This window comes from Gavia stellata, chromosome 11, assembly GCF_030936135.1.
Source record: "Gavia stellata isolate bGavSte3 chromosome 11, bGavSte3.hap2, whole genome shotgun sequence".
NCBI classification, from domain to species: Eukaryota; Metazoa; Chordata; class Aves; order Gaviiformes; family Gaviidae; genus Gavia; species Gavia stellata.
The window spans coordinates 11,630,281-11,655,229 of NC_082604.1; the positions used below are offsets into that span (position 1 = coordinate 11,630,281).

The window sequence follows — 24,949 nt, forward strand, 5'->3', positions numbered from 1 at the left end:
TATTCTGCACATAAGTATATACTTGCGAAGCTTATTACTTCTCTGGCCGTGTCTCACCTTCCCTTTTTAGGGAACTATGTGGATGTATTTTGTACAAGAGGCTTTAAACCTGAAATTAAGGTCATGACTTCATAAAATGCTACCTGGGGGAAATACTGTCCCTTTTGCAGAAGGTGCAGCAGAGGGGAAATTGCGTCTACTGAAAGCAGCCCTTTGAACCTTGGTAAATCCGCCCAGATCTGGCGAATTTCTGTTCCATTCTAAGATGTTTTTTTCCCCCCTCTGACAAGGAACTTCTTCCTTTGAATGCTTTTTGTAAATCAAGTAATTTACATGCAAAAAGCCCACTCCTCACCAGAATAGATTGAGGCTATCTTCACAGTATATGGTTGGATAGTTGGAATACTGGCAAACTTTGAATGTAGCACGTTTGGTTCACTTCTCATGCAGAATATGGAGTCACTATATGCGGAGGCCTTGTCTGGGAGGGACAGAAGAGGAGCCAGCTGTGAGAAGCGCTATGTGTTGGAACAAAGCTAAGGGATGTATAGCCTAGTGTATCTTATCTCCTGCAGTGATTTATACTCTTTCCTAGGCATCTGCTGTAAGAACAGAATAAATATATAGTGATAACTCCCTCAAATATCTGCCAGTGTACAGTGGTTTCTGGCTTAAAGATGTTCTCAGCAGAAAGTTTTGTGGGGGAATTTTGGCTTTAATAGCCTGTGATGGATTCTTCTTCCATGAATTTGTCAAAAGCTCTTTGAATTGGCATGAACTCTTTTAACACCTACAACATAACAGAAGAAGAATTTCACAGAAGAATAATTTCACAGTTTACTTCCTGGTGTAGAATCTGTCATTTTTGTTTGGTTTTAACCTGCTAGCTGCTAATTTCATTTGATGCACATTAATCCTTCTCTGGGAAGAGAAACCAAACCTTCATTCTTTATGTACTTTCGTCATATTCTTTGTTTTTATAGATTTCAGTCTTACACTCACCATAGTCATCTTTTCTGTCTGGCTGAAAAGTTGTAGTCTATGTGGTTGCTTATATGAAAACTATTTTATGTGTTTCATCATTCTTACTGTTTTCTGATGTTTAGTCATGCATGGTTTTTTATTTTTTATAGTCTTTTTATAAGTGAGATGTGCTTACTTTGAGCCTCAGTGAGCCAAGGTTAGTGCTACTTTTATTCTCCATGATGGATTTTGTCTTCCATGATCTACCTCCAATTTTATTATTACGTTAAATAATTCCCACAAGTGAACTTACAGGCCCTTGAATATTTTTGAAGCATTTGTTTTCTAATTGCTAACCAAAAGGTTTTAACCTACCTACCTTACCAACAGCAACAAGGATTGTTGTAACTTAAAAGTATATTTACCCAGGATTTCCATTATTCCAGTTCTCGAGTCAAACAACACTTGGATCTAAAAGCCAGTAAAAAAACAAAACAAAATTAATGTTGTGAAATGAAACAAGATGTGAACATAGACTACGTAGTGAGCAAGAGCTACCTGTTTCCATGACAGGCAGTCTCAGCCCAGTTAAAGATGTTCACCTAGCTACAGGTGCTGTTCAGTCCACCAGGGCCCAGGTGTGCTGCTTGCATTGCTCTGTATCCCACGTTCATAGAGACTAAATCTTCCTTCAGGATTCCAGTATAGCAGGGTGAGTGGAAACTCTAAAGATTTGTATCAGAAAAGGTCCTTGAACGGCTAATGAATAGAAGAGTTTGTACTGGACATTTAAACTCCATAATCTATTGCAGCCACTGTACAGACACCTGCTGCTTGGCACTTGGGTGGGTGTAAAAGACCACCCTTGTGGAATAGGAGCAGATTCTGAATAGCCCTTTTTCTTTCCCAGCTCTCCCTAAGCAGGGAAAAGGAAGAGATTTCATGTAATGTATCTAGCGTTATGGGGGACTACATAGCACCTGAGGAAAAAAAAAACAATGTAGTATGCTGACAAGAAGGAGGTCTGGGTTTTTTCCATGTCTTGGGCAGTGCCCAAAGTAGCCATGCTGTTGCTTTAAGTTTTTGTGGACAAAATGGAGATGAAGGAGAGGGTTAACCTGAATTATCCTGTCTTCCAAGCTTGGCTTTAGATATAACTACATATTTTCATTTGTACTAAATTAATTTCTCTAAAATGACTTACAACTGCAATTTAAACAGTATGTATATTATGTTCATTCCCTGTGTATATACTTTGTAATAGTCTTCCATCCTATTTGCAGAAGTCTTTATGGAAGATTTAACCTTTTGCTTGGTATATGATATATGTAATAGCTTTGGCCATCTGTGAATTAAGGAAACTCTTTCTAGTGTCACAGGCTAATGATGCATATACAGTACATCCTTACCTTGATTAATTTTTAATTTTCTGGTATTGCTGATTTATTGCTATGTGTCTTTAAATATTCATTCAAATAGAAAAATAGATTAAGTTATTATCAGAACAGATTTTATGAAACAGTACAAGAAAACAGCTTTAGAACAAAAAAATTTTATTCTAAGTGAAATTTTAACACATTCAGTATTTAATAACTGAATTAGGTTTTTTCTAAATGCAGTTCATGAATAAAGCATTAGGACATTTATTTTGATTAATAGGAATACCTTGAACATGTCGTTGTTACTGAACTTTTTCTTGTAAAATTAAAGATTACGGCTTTCTGAGCACTTACAACTTGATGACAGTGTAAAACATGAAACATGCAAAAATTTACACTAATAGAACAAGCTTAAAATATTACATCCTTTTTCTTTCATCAGATAACTTCATGCATTTAGTACCAGAATTTTTGTAGTCTTCATGCATGCAGTTTTGAAGCCCCCAGAAAATAAATCTATAGCTGAGAAAATGTTCATTCAGATTAACATAATGCAGAGGAGAATGAGGGGAATACGTGATGACTGCATCCAAAGTGTGTGTGTGTATATATATATAACAACTAAATGGTATCCTGCAGTCAGTTTTATTTTTCTGCAGAATTATGTCTCTTAAATGTAGCCAGTATGACTTAAAGGCTTTTAAAGTTTGTTAAAAATATGACTGTAATTCATACAGATTAAAAAAATAAAGAATCTTTTCTAACCAGAGGAGTTGCCGATCATTTGAGAAATGGCAGAATTTCAAGTTACTGGAGGGTAATACAAAGTGTTCACTGCAGATGTATGAAAATTCTCCCAATGTCACTTGTATGTTCCAAAAAGGAAAAATTTGCAAATGGAAAGAATTACATTTTTTCATATATAAGATATATGTAGGTATATTTGCATCATAACACAGAGGATTATATATACTCCTGTATAGAACAGTGTACAGTCACTCTTGTCAATTTTTTCGTGCATTTCCTGTATAACTTTAAGATAGGGTATTGCTATTTTTTATGCTTGGGAATTTTTCTTTAATAATTTTTGAAAAGAAATTATTCATATGTCCTCACTTCGTAGTCTGTGCTTGTTACTCATCACAAACTCCCTAAGAAGGTTACACATGGAGTCTGTATAATTAGTGAGATAACACAAGACTATCAGTGATGCTAATAATCTGAAGATAAAGGGAAATGGCATGCTGTATTTGTTTGATACAAAAATATTTCCAATTACTTCATTTTGAAAAACTTGTGTACATTTTCTGTCACTTGGAAGGAACTGGGTACGTTTCTGTACTTTGGTTCTTCAAAATGCCCTGTCCAGCTGTCTGGAAGAGAAGTTAAAATATCACCCAAAGCTTTGTTTTTTGAAGATGCAAAAATGGAATAGAAAAATGTGACTTTTCTCCTTAGTTTTTCTCAGTTTAGATTTTCTGTGCTCAGGCAAGATCAGATTGTGTTAAAAAGAAGAGAGTGTCGCTCAATTCTCTAGCCAAGTAATTTTTTTTCTTTTAAATCCCATGTGTTTGGGTGGATGATGGTTTGTTTGTGCGTGCTTGGTTTTGACAAACTTTGCAAATGGTCAGAAGTTCTTGGTTGTCAGTACTGCAGGCAACATACAGTGATTGTGACATTAGATGAGATCTATGGTGTGGTGTTTTTTTCCCAGGGCAGATGTAGCTGTGCAATAGCACAATATTAGCTGTATATATTACTGCAAAAATTTGTAGGAATCTTTTCCCGTGTGTTTTCTAGGTCCAAACATTACTTGAATTTATGATGACATTGGCATGTATTGTTTATGGATACTGGGGGAAAGGAGAGGCAGGTGGGAAAAAGCCTGAAACCTAACCTGTTTTGTTGCTGTTCTAGTGACATTAATAAGGTGCCCAAGTATTGACAATTATATGTTAAAAGGAGCTGATGAAAAGTGTCTTTCAACTTCTGTGTGAAACTTCTTAATAATGGCAATTCTATGACACTTATTTACAAGAATTACAAAAACCCGAGATGTTTGAGCCATCTTTTTTCTGTTGTTTTTCTCTCTCCTGTTACCGTAGTCTGGCTTTGTAAATTAGAAATTGATTCATGGCATATAATGTATAAGTAATTGAATCCTAATAAGTTTTTTTCTTTCCCAAATTAAAATAATTTGTGGAAGAAAGATAGCATAAAGATAGTATCTGATTTCACACTCTCCTACTGAGTAGCAGCAGTTTATTTTCTTTATTTTGTATTCGTTTTACAGAGTATTATGGCTATCCCGGTTATCAATACAGAACGCCAAGGAGCTATTATGATTATACAGGTGGGCTTACTGAAGAAGAACAGCTTGAAAGGGCAGTGCTAAACAGTCTTAATGAAAGAGGTAGGAATTTTATTGCATTTTATATTTTAAGTTGTGATTCATACTGAGAAGGAAGTGAAGTAAAAAAAGTTGTATTGCTCATTATTTATTTTCAGTATTTTGGACATATCTTCGGAAACAGATGAAAGTTTCCTGGTAGAATTTTCAGAGAATGCAGTGTGAGGATGTGGTATCATTCTCTTAGTGTAACTGCATTTATTCATAATTGCTTACTGTTTGATTACCTTTCTACTACTATAGTAAAAGCTTTTGTAACAAAAACCCCTTAAGTAAACTGAGTTGCCGTGACAAAAAAAAATCTTAAATACTCTAGGAAGTATTATGAAGTGGTATAATAGAAGAATTGATGTTGCCAATATTTAAACTTTCTCTGTGTGTATATTTTTGCTATTTATACAAAATTAATTAACGAGCAATGGACTGATTTCTCACTCTTAACACTGTCCTTTTCTACCTTAAAGGAAGCTTATATTCTAGCTAGCTGAAAGACCTAAAAAAAAAGTAGATAGAAATGTTTAGAAATAAAAATGGTGTTTGTTTTTAACTGAAATTTACTTGTTAAATTGGTATAAAATACATTAATTAGGTTATATTTTATCTTTTTATAATGCTAGTGAAATCAAGAGGGCCAGAATAATTTGTAGAAACTATTTTTCAGCTTCTGAAAACTTTAAGACTTGAGGGATAATCTGTTTAATAGGACTGACAGCACAGTATTAGAGCATCATGTGTAAAATTTACATCATACAGTTATGCAGATTTTTTTATATTGAAGTGATAAAATAAAGGGCAGACATGAACATAGTATATGTTGTCTCTTATTGAGAGAGTTTTTCATATCAAACATTGCCTCCTCTTTAAACTGTTGCATGTCAATATGGATTCTTTTGGGAATTCAGCCAAAGGCTTTAGGTGCTCCTTAACTTAAGAAATTGGAAAGATTTCTTTTAAATTTGGTGAAGCTGTAACATTTAAACTTAAGAAAAACATTAACCTGACTGAATAGCTTATCAATCTCACTTTTTCTTTTTCATAATCTTGGTATTTTATCTTCCTGGGTGCAAGGAAGCATTCATCAGGAAAAAAGATGCAGAAGCCTCTACTTGTAACTGCAACCCTTAAGATACGAAGCACCATTCATAAAACTCCACTCAGAAAATTAATTTACACCACTGTGTTATGGCTGTCAGAGAAATACCAGGGAAAATATGAACATGAATATCTTGACAAATCATCACTTTTGCTTTCACACCTTCTGTGATCCTATTTTTTATTACATGTCATATTATCTGGAAGATGGTTTTAAAAAGGCAGCAGATGAGGCAAGGTTGTGATAGGAAAAGGCTTTTCCAGTTTGAAATATTCATTAACATACTTGTTAAAGTAAATACAGCTTTTCGCTTTATTAAGTTTGCATCTATTGTGAGAGTCACCTGGGAGGCAGAAGTGCAGACTTTTAGGGAATTTAGGATAAGTGATTTCTTTTTTTCATAGTTATCTTTGTCTTTATGTTCACCTTTGTTCTTTAAGCGTCATTCTGTCTAACTGTCCCTCAACATTGTGAAGCCAGAAACTTTAAAAAACAAACAAACAAAAAACCCCAAAATATTTTCTACAGCAAGATTATTACTGTAATATTTTTGTTCTGGAAATGATTGCAACCTGAGCAGTCCCATTTCAATCAAACTGTACTGAAAACCTTAGAAGATAGTGAGAATCTTAGCTTTCAAATAAATCAATAGAATAGCATTTAGTCCATCTGGTTTGTCAGCAGAAGACAGTAAATTAGTTACTGTTCATGCTGTCTTACGAATTTTAAAAAATTAAGTCATATCAATATGTTGTCCTATGTAAGTACTAGGTTTTGGGAAGGAATGGGTCTAAAATGAGCTTTATTGTAAGGGATACTTTTGATTTTTCTGTCTTTTCTATATGACATTTTACATAATTTTTAACACTGAGTTTGAGAAAGAAATTCTTCAAAGCTTTTAATGTTAAGTGTTTTGACATGTTATCTGTAAGAATGAGCTGTGTTTGGTTTTTTGAAACTATCAAGGAAACAGAAAACTAATAACAATTATGATAACATAAATAACTAGATAGTATACACTTTAAAAGCTTTCATGTATCAGCGTGGAACACCTGCAGCTTTTCATTTGTAGCCTTAAATAATTTACATCACTATAGGTAAGTATTTTTTGTCTGCTTGTTTTTGGACAAAGATAAGTTCTTCAACTATAAAAGGGAATATTTTCTTATTTGGAGAATGCCCTTTAAAAAAATGAGATAGATGCTATTAAAATTCTCTTAAGTATATCTCACTGGTAGATAACTGTGGCATACTGAGTCACATTCTTAACTTCAATTTGAGACAGCAGCACTTCTTAAGACTATGATAGTGTCTGCTTTCAGTGCTAGTTATGGTTTTTAAGCCTCACAAATAAGTGAAGCAGGAAAATGTATCACTGTATATTGTTTCGAATATAGTTTGGTGTGATCGAATATATATGTGTGTGTGTATATATGTATGGTTTTTCCAGTGGTTTTACAGGACTGCTTTAAGTTTGCACCCCTTTCTCATACCTGCTGGAGCACTTCAGTTTGGAAAAGCAAGACTTTAGCACTGAACTCTTAAAATATTTCCTTAAACAAGCCGCTTAAAGGTTAAGCTGGCCTATAGGCAGATGCCTTATTTCACAAAGAAAATAATATAGAGCATGTAATTGATCATACCTGGTTTTGTGACACAAAGGATGAGATGGAATTTACTGTGCTAACAAGCAATTAGGATATTCTTCCCTCTCAGTTTGAAAAATAATTAGCTTGAACGAGCACTGTCCTTTGAATGGGATACGTTTTTTTTCCCTGAAGCATGGCATTCACAGTTGCTTGCAATTACATGGATGATAAAACAGGTACTTAACATGACTAAAACTTACATAAAATAATTTGAAATAGATAGCTAAATGGATGTAAAAACAGGTAGCACAATAAAAATTTAGGGGTCTCTTTCCTTATTAATCTTTTTTTTTTTCCCCAACTATGACAATTAAACCATCACAGTTGCTCTGGACAAAAAAGTATTGCAGTAATTTCTGTTGTTTCCCGCCCCCACACACACCTTAGTTGGACAAATGCATTTATTAGTGGGTTTAGAACACAAAATGTACCATTATGGATTTGGAATGTTGATCCATTCTTATAAATTACTGTGTTAGTATCCTACTAAGCTATTAAAAGAATCAGTGGCATAGTACAGAATTTCCTGGTATCAGTTGTCCACAACTGAAAACTAATTTGTATTAAGACAGGCACTGAATCTAAACTCAGTAGTTGCTCTTCTATAATCCCATACGTGGGTTATCTAAACCCACCATGAAGGTACTGCAATTCTGCTTATTTCACATTCAGGTACTCCTGAACTGCCATTCTGTTTTTATGCTATATCCTGAAAATTTCTTAAATAATAATTAGTATCTAATGCAACAAAAGAAATTGCTTAGCTTGTTTATGGGACTTACGTAGGCATCAGTTTTAAGGCTATCAAACTGTCAGAATTATTTAGGTCCATTTACCAAAAGGAATTGTTATTTATATTCTTTCCATTTCCAGTTTTAGATATGATGTTGTCTCAAACAAGAATTGGTTTAAACAGCATGAATTTTTTTTTAATTAAGTTGTTGGGTTTCTTAATTTTTATTCTTACTCTCATAATTCTATATTGATTACAAATTGCTATAATTCTTCCTTTTAGTTAAGTCGGGAAAATAATTTTGGATTTACAAAATCATAGCCTTTGATATTTAAACTATATGGTTTTACTATGAAGTTAATATATATAGCTGCCATTTTTGTTTAATATTAGCATTAGCAGCTGTCCTTAATGTAACCCCAGTATACCATATCTCTTATCTACTGTTTACTTGCTATTCTGCTCAGAAGAAATATCTTGATTAGTGTGGGATGTGGATTTGCATTTTTGTTGTGGTGGGTGTTGGGATTTTTTGAGTTGAACTTCTAAGTGTCTGCCTTTCAATCTCAATAATGTTAAGAATTCCTTGCAAGCTCGTGTCTCTGCACATAGGAATTTTCCTCTTTTTCTTAAGACTAAGTTCTTTAAATGTGTAGGTGATAGTCTTTATAGTTTGTGATTAAAGAGAAATACCTGTAAGTATACATATATAGATACTACTTTTATATTTTATAGTGAAACTGTCTATATATGTCTATAGTACACTGAGAATAGTTTAGAATATAATTTCAGATTCAGTTTGACACCCTAATACATCATGCCTTTCAAGGCTATTTTTGGTCTGTGTTTTGTCCTGGTATTGTTTGTGTCTCTCTAATTGCCCTGGATTATGGCACTGTGCTGAGATTACTATATTCAGTATTTAACATTCTGGAAGTGATGGCTCTCTTCTGCACTGTGGAATTTTTTCATTCTGTCCATCAAATGCTTGGTACTATATTGGGTATTATTGGAAACACTGCCTGAAGGGTTAACTTCCTTTTGCTCTTTAGGCAGTAAGTTGACAGTGACATAGTTCTTAAGTTTTGATTATTGTTAAAAAAGGTTTTGAGATAAGAATTTCAATAATGATTAATTTTGTTTGCATTGAAAAGTATATAGTACTGACACAAGTATTCAGATTTTCATGCTAAAATGTATACAGAATGCTGATTATTTTTTTCTGTGACTTCCTAAATATGCAAACATCTTTGAAGGTACTGCCAATGCATCTTTCTTCTGGATGGTTTACTTCTTGCAAAAGTTTCAACTGCCAAAGAAAATTAAAATGGGAAGAAAACACTTTAATAAAGAAATAGTTAAATCTTTGTAGCTAGAGATGTTTTTCTTACATTCACGCTACATCTGTTATAAAAGCATGGTTTGCATATGGAGGGTAGAGGCTGTTCTTGGTGTTCTGATCCAAGACTGACTGATACAAATGGGAGTCTTTTCGTTGACTTCAGTGGTCTCAGTTTCCGCTCCCCCCCCCAGTAACTTGAACTTTTTCTTTAACAAACAAATGTTGTACCTTTCACAGTGGGTTTGGCAGGGTCACCTTGCTAGAGAACAAGCAGTTCAGCTTAGCAGCTGTGGGCATAGTTAGAAGAAGCTGTGTGTGGGCTACATAGAAGCACTTTCTTCCACTTCGGAGAATGTGGTAGTTGCTGTTGAGTGGCTCCAGTCTGTATTGGTGTCTCCATCCATTCATCTGGGTTTCTTAGTCTTGGCACTGGGAAATGGATATTGTTCAGAGTTTCTTTGTTGTTGTGTAACTTTGTTAAGGAAGCAGAAATGCAGTAAAGGAAAAACAAAGTGTATTTTTTCTAAATGTGATTTTATATATACACTAAGATTCTCATGAATGTTAACAAACTTAGTCTGGGGATGCTTTTAGTGGTAAACTAAGGTCAGTGAATATTCCTCATCTTGGATTTACCCATTATTCACTATTTTAACTCTTGTTGTTTTATCATTGGATTAATCCCAATTAATTATTAAACTCAAATTCCAACTGTGTTCTGGTTTGCTTCTCTTCTAAACTTTCTGTTTTCTCTCTGGAGTCTCTAGCTTGCATTTAAAAATGGATCTGTAGTTATTTTGAGCATTACATAGATTCCCTGCTGCTGTCAGTCTTCAGCAGCAGGCTTTAGGATTATGCTCAAAAGGAATATATGGGACAATTTTGTCTTTGCACAGTCATACTAGATTGAATATGAATCTTGTAGACATAATATGAGCAAGCTCAGCTTGCCCTGATAGCTGGTTGGACATGAGCCAGCTCTGATCAGAAAGTCTTAGTTTCATTAGCTCAAGAAGTTTTGCTAATGCAGTTAGTTACATTTAGCAAGCTTAAGTATGGACAGATGTGATCTTTTCTACAAAGGATTCATCAGACATCATAGCCTCAGTTGGGTATTTCAGATATGGTTCACAGTTAGAGTGTTGCAAGGTGGTAGTGAATGTCTGCGCTTGTTAAATCTTTCAGTGACTTGGCAGAGGATATGTAGTACCATTTATATCCTGTAGTACATGAAAAGGTGTGGCTAGCACCTAGGTTTGATGAACATGACATAATTTAAATGTAGCTTTGAGTGTGGTTTTTTCAAAGAGGGAAAAATGATGATTCAGATCAGCATAACTTGGTACTTTTTGTCTTTATTCAAGTAATTACGTAGCTTAAACATTCATTTAGTCAGTTTTTTAAACACATTGCTATGACGATACTATAAAGGATGAATAATGCACTTATTTAGTACTTTTTAAATCAACTTCATGAGAAGTAAAGTTTGAATGAAAATTAGAATTTAGTTGAAAAAATAAATATCCAGTTAGATTTCTGGATACCTGTAACAACAGTTTTAAATGGAAAAACAAAACCCATTTGCCTTATTAAATAAAGGAATTACTGTTTGTAATTAAATAATTTGCCAAAATTACTTCTGATCCTGATGGTGTTCAGGATTTTGGAGCTACTAAGACTCATTAGGTAGCACTTCTTACTTTTTCAGTGATTTGAAGATGAGTATAAAGATTTCCTTCTCAATTTCCACTTTATTTCTTTAGATGAATAACCTAATAACTGAATAAACTGAAATGTAAGATCTGTTACATAGCATGAGCTCAACAGGAAATTTTGGTGTGTTAAAGCAGAAGCTGTTGTCAGAGTCTGACCTTAGGATCTGAGCAAGTGGTCTCCATAGCTCTCTGGCTTACCTATGGCAGTAAGCACATATTGCTCAATTCTTGTTATTTTAGTTCAAGGGTTTTTTAGTAGATGATAAATACAGATCTTAACTAGTATTAATAATTTCAAATAGGCTCTTTAAAGAGGAAAGTATATTTAAGTTCTGTGTTTAAAAATTGTCATTTCTTAATGGCCCTTCTAAAACGAAACCTCAAGGAAATAAAACCAAGCTAGTTGTCTTGAGAAATTTGATCAAGAAAAAACAAGGGCAATAGTCAAAGAAAAATACAAATTAATACATAACTTTGAAAGAGGAGGAGGGGTTGCAGTGGAAAATTGGCATAACTTCACAATGTAGTAAACACTTCAGAGGGATAAAAATTGGCAGGAAATGGACTTGTACAAATTTAATGTCCTTGTTCATAATAAGGTCTGTTTATTTTGTTGGGATGATGACCAGAGTACCATGCCATCTCAGGTATGGGCATGGTACTCTGGGCAGAATGGTACTCATGGTACTCTATGGCAGAGTGGGCGAGGTCTTACAAAGAGATCTGCATAGACTAGAAAGCTGGGGAATCACCAACCATATGAAATTTAACAAGAGCAAGTGCACCTGGGTTTGGGTAATCCTGGTTGTACGTACAAATTGGGAGATGAGAGGCTGGAGAGGAGCCCTGCGGAAAGACATCTGGGGATTTGGGTTAATGGCAAGTTGAATATGAGTCAATAGTGTGCCCTGGTAGCCAAAAGGGTCAACCATGTCCTGGGGTGCATCAGGCACAGCACAGCCAGCTGGTCCAGGGAGGCGATTGTCCCACTCTATACCGCACTGGTGCTGCGCCACCTCGAGTACTGTGTGCAGTTTTGGGTGCCTCAATATAAGAAGGACATCAGACTATTAAGAGTGTGTCCAGAGGAGGGCAACCAAGATGGTGGAAGGCCTTGAGGGCAAGAATTAAGAGGAGCAGCTGAGGTCACTTGGTTTGTTCGGCTTGGAGAAGAGAGAACTGAGGGTCAGTCTACATCCTTCTCAAGGGAGGCAGCGGAGTGGGAGGTGCTGATCTCCTCTCTCTAGTGACCAGAGATAGGACATGAGGAAATGGAATGAAGCTGCATTAGGGGAAGTTCAGATTGAACATTAGGAAAAGGTTCTTCCCCGAGAGGGTGGTTGGTCACTGGAATAGGCTCCCCAGAGAAGTGGTCAGGGCACCAAGACTGTCAAGAGTTCAAGGGGCGACTGGACAATGCTCTTAGTCATATGGTTTAGTACATTAAAAGTAGTTGCAAAGAGGAAGGGAATGTAAATTGATTACAATTTATAAAACAAGAAATAAAGGTGTTACTTCATCAGTAGAAATTTCGGTTAGATGTTAATAATGCTAAGTAATGGAATAAATTGGCAAAGATTTTTGTGGAACCTTCATCCTGCAAGGGTTTTAAGGTTAAACAGAGGTTTCTCATGAATGTGACAAAGGTAACTGGCTGTGTCATAGGGCATGAAGATGGACTAGATAATCATTTGAGGTTCTCTGTAGCTCTGGTTTCTATGGCTCTAGCAATAAATTATCCTTCATTTTACAATCAAATCACTTTAAACTACAAATTGTATATAGATTTTGCTAAAGAACTCGAAAGATCTGACAACTTGGAAAAGAATTTTTAAAGGGTTTAATGACCATTGAAGAATAATACCAAGGATATCTTCCTAACAGCTAACTGCATTAAGCTGCAGAACAACCTCTGATGGAATGAGGAAGATACTAGCTGAATTATTTAAAACCAGTTTAGTTGAACTAGTTCTTAAAACCAGTTTAGTCAAGCTATAAAAAGAGGGATAGGGGGTGGGTTTCAGAAAAAAAGAGTAAGTCTCTGAATGTGACTCTGTTATCATTATGCTCATTTTTTTACTGAGTCATCATACGCATTAGCAATATCAAACAGGGGACTTTTTATTAAAGTGTTTAATGTTAATCAATGAAATGTAAGTATTCTTCTTTTAACTATTGAGCAGGGGAGCTTTGTGTTTGGATTTTTTTCTGGTCTTGTTTTTAGGATCCAGAAAGGACCAGAACTTCCCTGTGAGCTTTACAATTCAGAAGCATTGAACCAAGTATTGTAACATCACCCAAAAACATTTACCAAGAATAGGCATATTTTACACTGGTAAGGACATGACTTGTGAGTAACGTCATAATTGTAAGCAACTGTGTAGGGGTGATGAAATTTTATTTGCGTTTATTCCATCTTTTTTCCAGGAGAAACTTTCAGCCTTTTCAGTTCTATTTTGTGTAACTCCTTATCCTGTTCAGTTTGTCTTAGATCTCATTTTCAGTGCGTTACTAAGAATCATTTGGAGGATGGAATTGCAAAATATGTCTGAACGCTAGTGAATACTCACTAACAAACCAATGAAGGGAAGCAACTAACAAACCAATGAAGGGAAGCAACTGCGTAGAAAAGATTATTGAATAACATGAGGTCTGCAATTCTGTTTTTTTCAGTTAAGGATGTACTGCAGATGCTTGAAATAGATGGACATAAATTAAAGAAGTAAGGAAAAGGATACCTTGCTATTTGCAGCTGAACAAAAGACTTGTACTAGATTATGAGAAATATACAGCCTACCTGAAATTCTTCTTGTAACTTAAGTTATTCTTAGCTTTCTTCTTACTACTCTGAAGAGGACTGTCTGCTTTAGCCTAAAGATAGGTTAAGTAGCATGTCTGTATAGGTCAAGGGTTTTTTGAGTTGGTTTAGCAAATCCTTTTCAATACTTGGGAACGAAAGATACATTTGATTTTAAGTATCAACCATTTTATGTTTAATAATGAATTTACCCTTGTTTAGGAGAAGTAACATCTGGATAATTATTAGATGGTTGGAAAATGCAGTTAGATTATTTTATGTCATCTCTCCTGTAGTATTTTCAGTATCCAGCTAAATGGTAGCAGGAGGTAGCTATAAAACTAACCCCCTTAATTCTTTTCTGAAGGGCATCAAGTCCATCAGCAGTCTATTTCCTCTTACTTCTGCATTCTGGTGTTGATTATTTGTTGCAAATGCATGATCTGAGTGTGCAGTAAGCTTTTGGTTTATGCTGAGGCAGTGACTGATGTTATCTATTCTAAAAATGTTACCAATGTGCTTTTAACAACTTTTGTTACTTTAACAAGAGTTTGTTATTTTAGTGATACGGATACAGGAAAGACGAGACTTTGAGACACGATTAAAATAAATTTAAAAATACTTAGGTATGAAGGGATTAAGATACCCACATTACGGTTTAGCCATCTCTTCTAACCAAAACAAATTATCAGACCTTTTAGAGGGAATGGTTTTGTGTGTTTCTCAATTTCTATCATCTCTTCTTTTAAAAACAAGAGAGAGAGAGACTCTGTGTTCAAGATTGATCTTGCTTGCTCTTCTAACAATCCAGTTGTATCTGGATTCATTGTATACTGCTTTCCTTCTAACTTCATTAGCCACAACTAATATCCAGCTAATTTGATTTTTCATTTGTCAGCCATTCCAAAGCACAGCACAGAAATAGTAGTTAGACTTCCGTTTCTCATTTTCACCAGTTTGTTATATTCAAGTCTGTAGATGAGGAGTGTTGGCACCAACACCAGGAAAAATAGTTTGCTTCATAGCATGACAAAATTCTTTCATGCATTGACGGAAACTTAAAGGGCAGTGTTAGAAACAATAGCGTAGGCTATTAAATGTGGTCTGCTTAGAGCTGAGTAGGAAAAATTTTCACAGTGGTAAGAGCTAGAAGATGAATCTGTCAGACTGTATAGCATGTCTGCATTTTGCAGAGGGAAGGAGATGAGAGAATAAAAGCAGATTTGCCGTTTTATAGGTTTTTTCAATTGTAGTTCCTGTCTGGATTCTAGTGCAACATAAAACAGTGAAAAGGCTGCTGTGAGTGTTTTGTTTGCCTCAACTCATTCTGGAAGCCTCCTAGTCCTTCTAAAGTATGAGAGGAGGAAAAATGATTTTGCATATGCACTGGCTTTCCTTGGGATTCTCTGTACAACTCAAAAAATCAGAAGGTAGTTGGTTAAGCTAACCTTAAGACTTGACTACTAATTGGCTGGAAGATAAGGAAGAGCTATAGCAACACTGGGCATTTAACTCCAGCTTCTCCCTGCCTTCCAGTTTACTTCCAATTCCATACGCATCAAAAATATCTGGTTGATTATGCATGAAAATTACATGTTTGAATGTTTATGAACTGAAAGAACTCCATTTTCTTACATAGAACACTTTAAACATTGGTATTTTGTATTAAAAAGCAAGGTAAGTCAGGTGTATACCACAGATATGGCAATGTAGTACATTGTATGTAATCTGTAGCATTCCCAAGAGCAGTTTGTGAACTTAATTATAGCCTGGCATTATAACATAGTTAGCAGTTCTATGCTATTTATGAAAGAAATACTTTATATGAAACTGGTATAAATGAAAGCCAAGCAAGCAGTCTAAGTTGTTAAGACATTTGATCAAATATTTTCAAACCACTATTGCTTAGTAGTATCAATAAATAAACTATAAATCTTTCACACCTATTTTAACAATCTTTATCTGTTTCTTGAAGGATGTCATTCTGGGACCCCAAGAGCACATCAACAGCACTTCTCTTGAGGAGGTCTGTACTGGAGGGTTCCATATGTGGTCATCTTCCCATATATTTTTTTCGTATTTCCGTTCACTTCAGGAGGAGAAAAGAAACCTCCTTTTTGGGAGCCACAGGAAGGTTACCTAAGGGTAGAGAGACAGATGCTCTATACTGTCTGTATTTCCTAGAGGAAAGGTTTGGAGGGGCTGAACAAGCATCCTAGCTTTGGTGACTGCATAAGCTATCTTTAGACTCGAAACAGTTCTTAGAAAAAGGATTGGAAGAGCTTGCCAGATCTGTGAGCTCTTAGCCAATGAATACAGCATTTCCCTTACTCCTTTGACAGTGACATAGGTACAGATGCTGGCAATCTGTTCTGTAATCAAATGACACGATAATACAGAAGATGCAGTGAAGCAATTAAGCTGTATAAAATGGTGATGTCTACATGAAATGATCCTAACAGTCCTGCATTTGTGAGGACCTAAGCTAACAGTCTTTGAGCAATTTGTTGGCTGCAGAAAATATTGTTTCATGAAAAAGAAGAGGAAATCCCACAATGAGTTTGCTACGAACTATGACATAACACCTGAACCTTGGCTCTGCTAAGTGTAGTTTTGCACACCTTTCAAAGGCTGTGTAAATCAAAGCCAGGATTATCTTTGTGTATGCTTGGACATTATTACATCTGAGGCAACTGTTAAGGGCTCTCCTCTTGGCACAGACCAGGCTTTTCATCCAGATCAGGGCTCTCTACATTTTGGTTAGCTGTATGCTCCTCACTGTGTTGAAAAGAGATTATCGCTTGTCTGTGATTATCTTCTACAACAAAGCTTCTACAGAAGTATGAGGTTTTTTTGAAATGAGAAGTGTTTGTTCTTTGTATGGGTATGTAAGTGTTTGTATGTTCTGTTTTTTTTGTATGGGTACCACATTTGCTAGTGCCAGGGCAGATTGAGATACTGAAAATTGTAAGCTCTTCAACTGAAATATTCTAGATTCACATTAACACAACTAAAGATAGCATGAAAAAAAATATAGACATGCTCCTTTGTAATACCATTGCTACGTACTTGCTACACTCACCTTCTTTTATGTAGCAGCATCAGTATTTATCAAGGACCTAACTGCATATTTCTACCAGTCAGACTTTCGCAGTTTGGTAGCTTGATAAATTCTTCCTGAAGCTTACAGAAACTCTCTTGCACATCCTATTATCTAACCTAAAACTAAGGCAATTACTTTAGAGACAAGGAAAAATCAAGTGAGTGTGTTTGATGTAACACTTCTGTGGCTTGTACTACAAGCAGAACTAAAACCCCATGTGGAGATTTTGTCTGTTTGACTCACCCTGTAAAGGTGACCGCTTGATTTTTCTTCCTTATGCCACACTTCATGCAGAGGACCAAAAAAATGCACGCTTCATACACATTCTACAGGTATTATTGTTACATTGACAGGATGGCACATTTCAAATTGTCCTTACATCTGATCTTGATGATTAGAGGGCAGTGTATAGGTGAAGACTAAATGGATGCCTCATTTGCATTGCCAGCTGGCTGCATAAGCTTTGCTTTGCTGTCAAACATGGCTTGCTGTGCCACAGCCAGATCAATCTCTGGTGTTTCTGTGAAATCTGTATGCTGCTTTGTGGAGTGGTCTGCTTGTGTTTGCAGTGAGTTTGGCTGGAGGTTCACGCCATCTTTAGAAGAGCAGTTCTGAATTACCTGTTAGACTGATGTGACAGTGTTGTATTGCAGATGCATAAAATGAGAAAAACACTAGACAAATTTTACTTGAAAACAAGATAAGCAAAATTTAGAGGATTCTTGTATAGAAAACAGTTGTGTTAGCTGTTCAGCTTCAGGGTTAAGATGTTGGTTATGCAGTTGGTCTTGTCAGGATGGACATTCTGCTGCAAAGCACTGTCCACAATAGCAAGTTAAGTTCTGAGTTTAGGACTGGTTTAGTAAAGAAAAAAGTACACATGTATTCCAGTGGCTTTCACTTTGCTTTCCTTTTGATGGAACCTGATGTGACAGAGAAGCTGGTAGGTGCTGGCAAATAATCCCTGGGTTTCAAACCAGCCAGACAATAAACAACTCTATAATATTCAGTGCAGCAGCTTCTCTAGAGCCCATCTGTTTCAAAATAACCCTAATTCTGCTTACAAGGTGGAATGCTTTCTTGGCTGGAGTTTGTCCTGGTTTCCGTGGCTCCGGTGCCATCTGCTGGGTGAAGGAGCGATGTCCCCGCGCCCCACAGGAGCACCGACCCAGCACCTGCCGCCTCCCCGCTGAAATGCAGTGCAAGGGTCTAAGATCTTGTTATTTAATCCACTTCATGCTTGCACGGTTGAAAGTGTGAATTTAATATTGCAAGCTAATACATGCCTTCTCTCCTTTTGTTTCGTTTCTTGAAGGAGGAGAGAAATGGTGGCCCAGTTGCAGCTGTCATCTTCAGCATCCTCTATTAAAAACTATGGATCTGCATGGGTTATAAGCTGTATTGTTTGACTATTAAACTGCTCCTCAAGCATCTCTCTTGCTTAAAGAAATTGAGCATGTAATACTCTTTAGCTTCTTTGCTTTTCACTACAAGATGATTAGATCTTTCAAAATTATGCTTCAAATGTGGAACTCTGGAAAAGATAAGGCTTGAGCCCCAGATATTACATACCATTAAAAAAACCTAAGAATCACAGTGATTTTTCTCATAAATTTTCTTGCCATGACAACATAAACATCGTTGAGAATGTTACTATGAATTAGGTGGTGTTTAACAATTTACTTACTCATAGATGATGAACATGATAAATGCACATATATTCATTTGTATTCCAGTACGTGTCTACAATTCATAAATGTTGACTTTAAAAGATTTATTGAGCTTTCTCAGGCCTTTTAACTCTTCTGTCTAGACATATTTCTGCACTATTATGAAAGGATCTGATGTCTGCTGACCACCTTGCTTTATGCCTTCTGACTTGAAGCTATTAGTCTTTTTAATTTCTAAATGAATGTTCATTGGGTTACGAAATATATTGAGCCAGTGTTTTTTCTCGGCTTGTGGTCAATAGGACACAGTAAAAAACTATGTGTTTTTTCTTTTCAAACAAACCTTCTTGTATAAGAAATAGAGGCAAAATAAATATTGTAAATGAATATTCAATTCAGCTTAATTTTTTTGTTAATGAAAACCATTCTGCCCATGCTGCAGATTATATTAACTGATTTTTTTTAGACAAGGAAATTGCTTTTGGATTTTAAAAAAACATAAAAATGAGAAGCATTGCAGTTAATGTTACCTGTGCCAGGATCTATGACTTCCAATACATGTAAGCTTTCTATAATATTTTGAACAATATTTGTCAAATAATGATGTAGCATTTTCAGAGGCAGAGTAACAGCTTAAATATTTTTCAAATTTGTCTCTAGCAAGTTGAGACACAGGGACAAGCTGAAGATAAAATACTGAAATATATATTAAATTCCTTTCCTGTATGTTAATATGAATTTGAAAAATTCTTCTAACCATGCATCTCATTTCATAAACATTTGTGTTAATATTGCTGCCTATCAGAGTTTAAGCAGCTATAGTTATCTCTGGAGCCATTTTCCCAAGAGTTTGACTTCTTGCCAAACACAAAAGGAAAATTATGAATGTGTTCTGATGTTTTCACAAATTCGTATGTTTATCAGTACAAACTGAAATGTTTTTGTAATTGGATTGGAAACTAACAGCCTCTTCATAAGCTGGACTTCCTACCTTCATTTCATGTACACAGGCCTTATGGGTTTGCTACAAACAATTTCAGATACAAGATACAGCTGTATTTTAAATTCATCTTGAAAATGAACATAATAGTACAACACTTACTTTTGGTTTTCCATATTCACTTTTGCTAATTTAAATGGGATCCTGAGGTGAAAGTTGAAAAAATACTGAATGTAACAGAGGCTGTTGTGTTATCTTTAAAGCTAATTTGCTTTTCCTTAACACTGTACCCATGCTCAGAAGGCAGCCTCTCATTTTTGTTTACCAGAGCCTTTCAGCTGAGATGGTGCGTTACCACAACCTTTAAATCGTTTCTCTGCTCGGTGACTTAATGTGAATTCTGAAGAGCTGCTGGAATAGCCTGTTCTTGTCTTCTTTTGGGGTGCCAGGGCAGAGAACCTTCGGTCTTGGTGTGCTATTTCTGCTCGGATTAATTTGTATACAGTTCTCTCTAGAGGAGCTGCCATGTGTAGTTTATTTCTGAAATTGCTTGTTGCCAACTAAGGATGGGAGTTGCATGTGCATCTGGTATGGGTCAGCACATGTTGGACTGCAATACTAAAAGCAAAAACAAAAGCTTATTTTGCCAGAAGTAACTATTGAGGACGTTTAAATAGTTTAACAATCTGGAGTTTACTGTATAAACTAGGGATCTTGAAAAATGTGAACTCCCAGGTTAATACTCGTTAGGTGTTTGGGTGTTCTTTTGGTTGTAGTTTGTTGGTTTGGTTTTTTTGTTTGGTGTGGGTTTTTTTTTTATTTCAGTGTCTTTAAGAGTAATTGCTGGAAGTTGTGATTGCCCTGAAACTATTGGAATTGGAAGCATTCAACTCCCTGTTCCCTTTGTGTTGTGATGCTTTGGATTACAGGATATATGTGCATTTTTCTCATATTACAGACCAAAATAACAGTTGGTTTTCATTGTGTCTTGCAGATTTTGGTGGAGCAACATATAATAATGAGCGGCGACCCTATGGTTTTTGGTTTCTACCTGAGCAGCATTCAGAAGAGGAGATGAGAAGGCAAAGGCTTCGTAGGTTTGAGAGACAATGAAGTTGGCAGGTGTTGATGTAAATTGTAAAGCACTATTCAGAGTTACCAAAATATTTGCAGATTTATTTGTAATATGCAGATTTGTTTGTAGTAATTTTCCAATTTTTTTACTACTAGTTGTAAAACTGCAGAGGATTTTGTGAGTTCGGGCTCAAAATGGGAACTTGCATAAAAAGTGTGAGATAGGAATCAAAATATGATCTTTGGCAGTCTCAGTCTTAATGCACCTTAAATATGGAAGAAGACTGATGGTTTTACCAAACTGTCTTTTTTTCTTAAGTTCTTTTGTGTAGCTTCAAGAATTGCTTGGCTTTTTGACTGCTGGTATTCTCAGACAACAGGTTTTCATCATCCATCACAGATGAAAAAAAATTACATTTTTATACAATTGTGTAAAACTGTGCAATTTTTCCTTACAAACATCTCTCTGTTTATCTATGATGACTGACTGTTTTGGGGATTGGCGTGTGAAATGTCACTTGAAAAGATTGCTTTGATGACAACCGCTAGATCATATGAGTCTAAGCTTAAACTTTTCAGCAGTTTTGCAAACTGTGAGAAGTAGTTGCAGCTATCGTTGCCCTAAGGAGCTATTTAACACAACCTTTAGTGTTGAATTCTTCCTTAAAACATGCCATTTTATCTAGAGCTTGTATGTCAGAAAAATGAGTTGTAACTACTTACTATTTCCTAAAGCCTTTCTTAATATTTATGTTTTAAATAAAATGCTTCCTTTTATAGTTGAAATAATTTTTTAGAAGTTTTATGGAAAGGGAGGTGGATATGCCATATGAAGAACATATTTATTACTTACACTTTTTCAAAGCATCTATTTTCCTTTTTAAGAAGGCTTGGAAATTGTGTCATGTATGTGCTGTTCATGCAGCTTAGAAATTCTACTACTTGTCTGTGTGTATCTCACTTGACGTCCAGTAGCAGCAGTAAAAGTTTGCAGACTTTTGAAGATCTTGCCTAACTGTAGGCTACCTTGAATTCTTCATTTTCTAGAAGGAATCTCTCTACTCAACTCTAGAGTGGTTGACAGGAGACCAGACAGCTCAGTTACCACTTTGGACAGACCCTCCACTCGCTGCTTGTCACACAGTGGCTGTCCTGCTTGTGGCACATCTGCTTATTCCATACTGTTAGCTAATGAACCTGAAGGTTTTTTTCCTAATATCACTCAGAAATTACTCCTTGCCCAGGCTTTTTTTCCTCATAATAGCAGAAACTTTTCTGAAATTGGGGACACTCCTGTGTAAGTATTTTCAGTCCTGAAGAGGTGTGATTGCACAAGAATAATTTGATTATTGGTCTTTGGCACGGGACTGTTGGAATCTCTTCAGCACTAATTTAGTAGAGCATCAGGATGAGCAATTTAGTGGTTTATTTTCATATACATGTAATCACCAATCTGTGCTTTATGAAGTCTACTTCTTTATGGGGTTATAGTTTGAATGTAAAAACATAGTGCTCTATGAAACTGAAACCAACTTTTTTTGCTATCCTCTTTATTTAAAGAGTACACCTTCTGACTGTAACTAAGCTTTTCTTTGCTGAAAAATGCACAGGCAGTTCTTTCTCTCCTATGCCATTCTCACTTTCACCATCCTTCTTATACCTATTGTTGATTTTTCTGCCAAGAAGCAGCAGAATATTGTTACACCAGATAACGTGGCTCAAGGTTCTGAGAGCCAAAAGACACGACTACAGTGTGAATTTGGAGATACTCATTCAGGCAGTGTAAGAACACTGTTAATATTATGCAAAGTATTTTCTGGCAGATTCTAAGATACTTAGCACATAAGGAATGATAATTTTTGTTGTGTTCTTGGTCTTTGTTGTTTTTCTGTATTTGCAGTAGCCATAGAATAAAATAGCAGATACTCTTAGCTAACTCTTCTATGCTCACTAAAAATATGTATCAAAAAAACTGCATACAGTTTGCATATTTTTCTCAGTGTGTAATAATTATATGTAAATGAGGAGGAAGTAGCATTGGTTCCTCAGACTAATCTTTTAATGCTCTGGTCAAAAGTTTCAGTGTAACTTACTGTGTCTGTTAAGCTCTGTTATTTTAATTATTTAAAACCCCTGGATTAACCACTAGTCAGTTAAAAAAGTAAAATCAAAAACATGATTACAGTTCTAAAAGCACTTGTTTTGTAAAGTGAGGTTAGACATATTTGCCATTAAATATTCACTAAAATTGTCAGTACTAATAATTGTTCAGCTGTTTTGACTTTTTTGTATAGAAAATTGAAATAAATTTTTTTTACATTTAATACTGTCTTTTTTCATTATAGTAATTAATAAAGTGTACATTTTAAATTACAGAGCTGCCACCATATTGTTAGAAATGAAGACTTGTGATATTGAGAGAGAAGATTGATTATGTTGGGACTAATTTTGTTTCTTTTTTTAATTTAGTGGAAGTTTTGGGTTTGGATTATTGGAAAGTTCCGGTACTTAAAGTATTTTGGGAAGTTTAACATCATGATTCCTTAGTAGGATTTTTACCATGAAAAAAAACCAAACCCTCAGTTTAGGTTTCAGAGCACTGATGATGGTACATGTAAGTTGCAGATGAATTCCTAACATATGCTCTGTTGCAGTTTATCTCTTCAGGGACAAAAATTAAGGGCAATCCATGTAGGTGAGTATTCCACATTGTGTATTTTCTGACACTGTTTAGTGCCTGTCTAACCCTACCTAAAGTAAGGATTCTTTAAGAAAAAGCAGTTTCATATAAAATATTTAGCATCTGAAGTTTGATTCCTTTGTTGCAGGAGCTGTGGTTTCTTGTGAATTTTTCATACTTCCTCTAAACTCTGTGATCAGGTACCATGTAAGAAATTCCACCCCCTAATTAATCCTAATCAGCAGACTTGTTAACAGGCACATTCTTGAAATTTAACAGTTGAATGACCTAGCATATTACTGCTAATAAATAGAGGTTTCTCACAGTCCAGAATGAAGAAGTGGTGAAAGAACAGTGTGTTTAACTTTTAAAACTCTTTTCCCTCTTCTGTCTTGTCTTTAAGCACAGACAAATTATAGATTCTTGTGTACATATGCCTTTTTCCTTCTCCTAAGGGGGGGGGGGGGGAGGGAAAGCCCTTTTAAAATACTGAGAAAACTGTATTCATATGTGTTCCACACCACAGCAGGACAGCTTGTGCTAGGTGAGTGTAGGTGGAAATAGTGTTCTCAATACAGGCTGTAATGGAGATCAAAATCTGTCCTGCCCCCCTTAAATTGACATCTTGGTGCTAGGGGAAGTGTTTCAGGGGAAAGCATGTCGATTCTGCTGTACCAGCCTCCTCTCAGAGGAGTCGTTCTGCCTGAAGCTTTGTTTTCCATGGCTACCTTTCAAAGAAGGTTTGCTTGCTTGTTTGGTGAAAATCAAAACTGGAATTTTCATGGTCCAGTTTTTAAAAAAGTTTGACTAATGCTGCCTTGTTTATTTTCACATATACCGTAAGAATCACTCTAAGAACTTCACTGGTATAAAGGGTGTAGTAGAAGACGGCGAAGGGACTGGCCACTGTAGAAGAGTTTTGCCTGTGGGTTTTTGGTTTGGTTTTATTTGAAAGTGAAAGGGAGAATTGAACTTTCTATCATTAGATATAATTTGTTCATACCACATATATGCAGATAAGGAAAAAAGAACCTAAAGATTGGTTCATTAAATCAGTGAGAGAGAGATATATAGATAGATAGATAAAAAATTCATTCGGTTAGATAGATAGAGATATATATATATAGAGAGAGAGAGAGATAAAAAAGTCCATGGAATGATGATGTGTCTGGGGAGAGAAGGAAATTCTTTATTAAAACAGACCTTGCTAGGAGACTATTTTGATTGAGCTGATGAAAGTCCCAGTTTTGATAGCTCTTATGCTAAAAAAAGGAGAAAAGAGGAAAGAGAGCATACCTGATAGAGGTAAAGTCTTGGTATCAACAGTCTTTATGGCAGATGTCTTTAAGGAGCTTAAATTGCAGATGATAGAGCAAAGCAGCTGTGAGCATTGTTAGTCCA

General features: G+C 35.6%; 1 protein-coding gene across 1 annotated transcript in view; it reads left to right on the forward strand.

Moving 5' to 3' along the window:
- RHBDD1 (rhomboid domain containing 1) overlaps positions 1 to 22,989 on the forward strand; it is a 46,905-nt gene extending 23,916 nt beyond the window's left edge. The window contains exons 6-7 of the mRNA XM_059822653.1: positions 4,636 to 4,755; positions 20,789 to 22,989. Coding sequence (XP_059678636.1) covers positions 4,636 to 4,755; positions 20,789 to 20,907 — 239 coding nt within the window. The 3' untranslated portion in view covers positions 20,908 to 22,989. The remainder of the gene's footprint in view (positions 1 to 4,635; positions 4,756 to 20,788) is intronic.
- Positions 22,990 to 24,949: the final 1,960 nt, after the last annotated feature.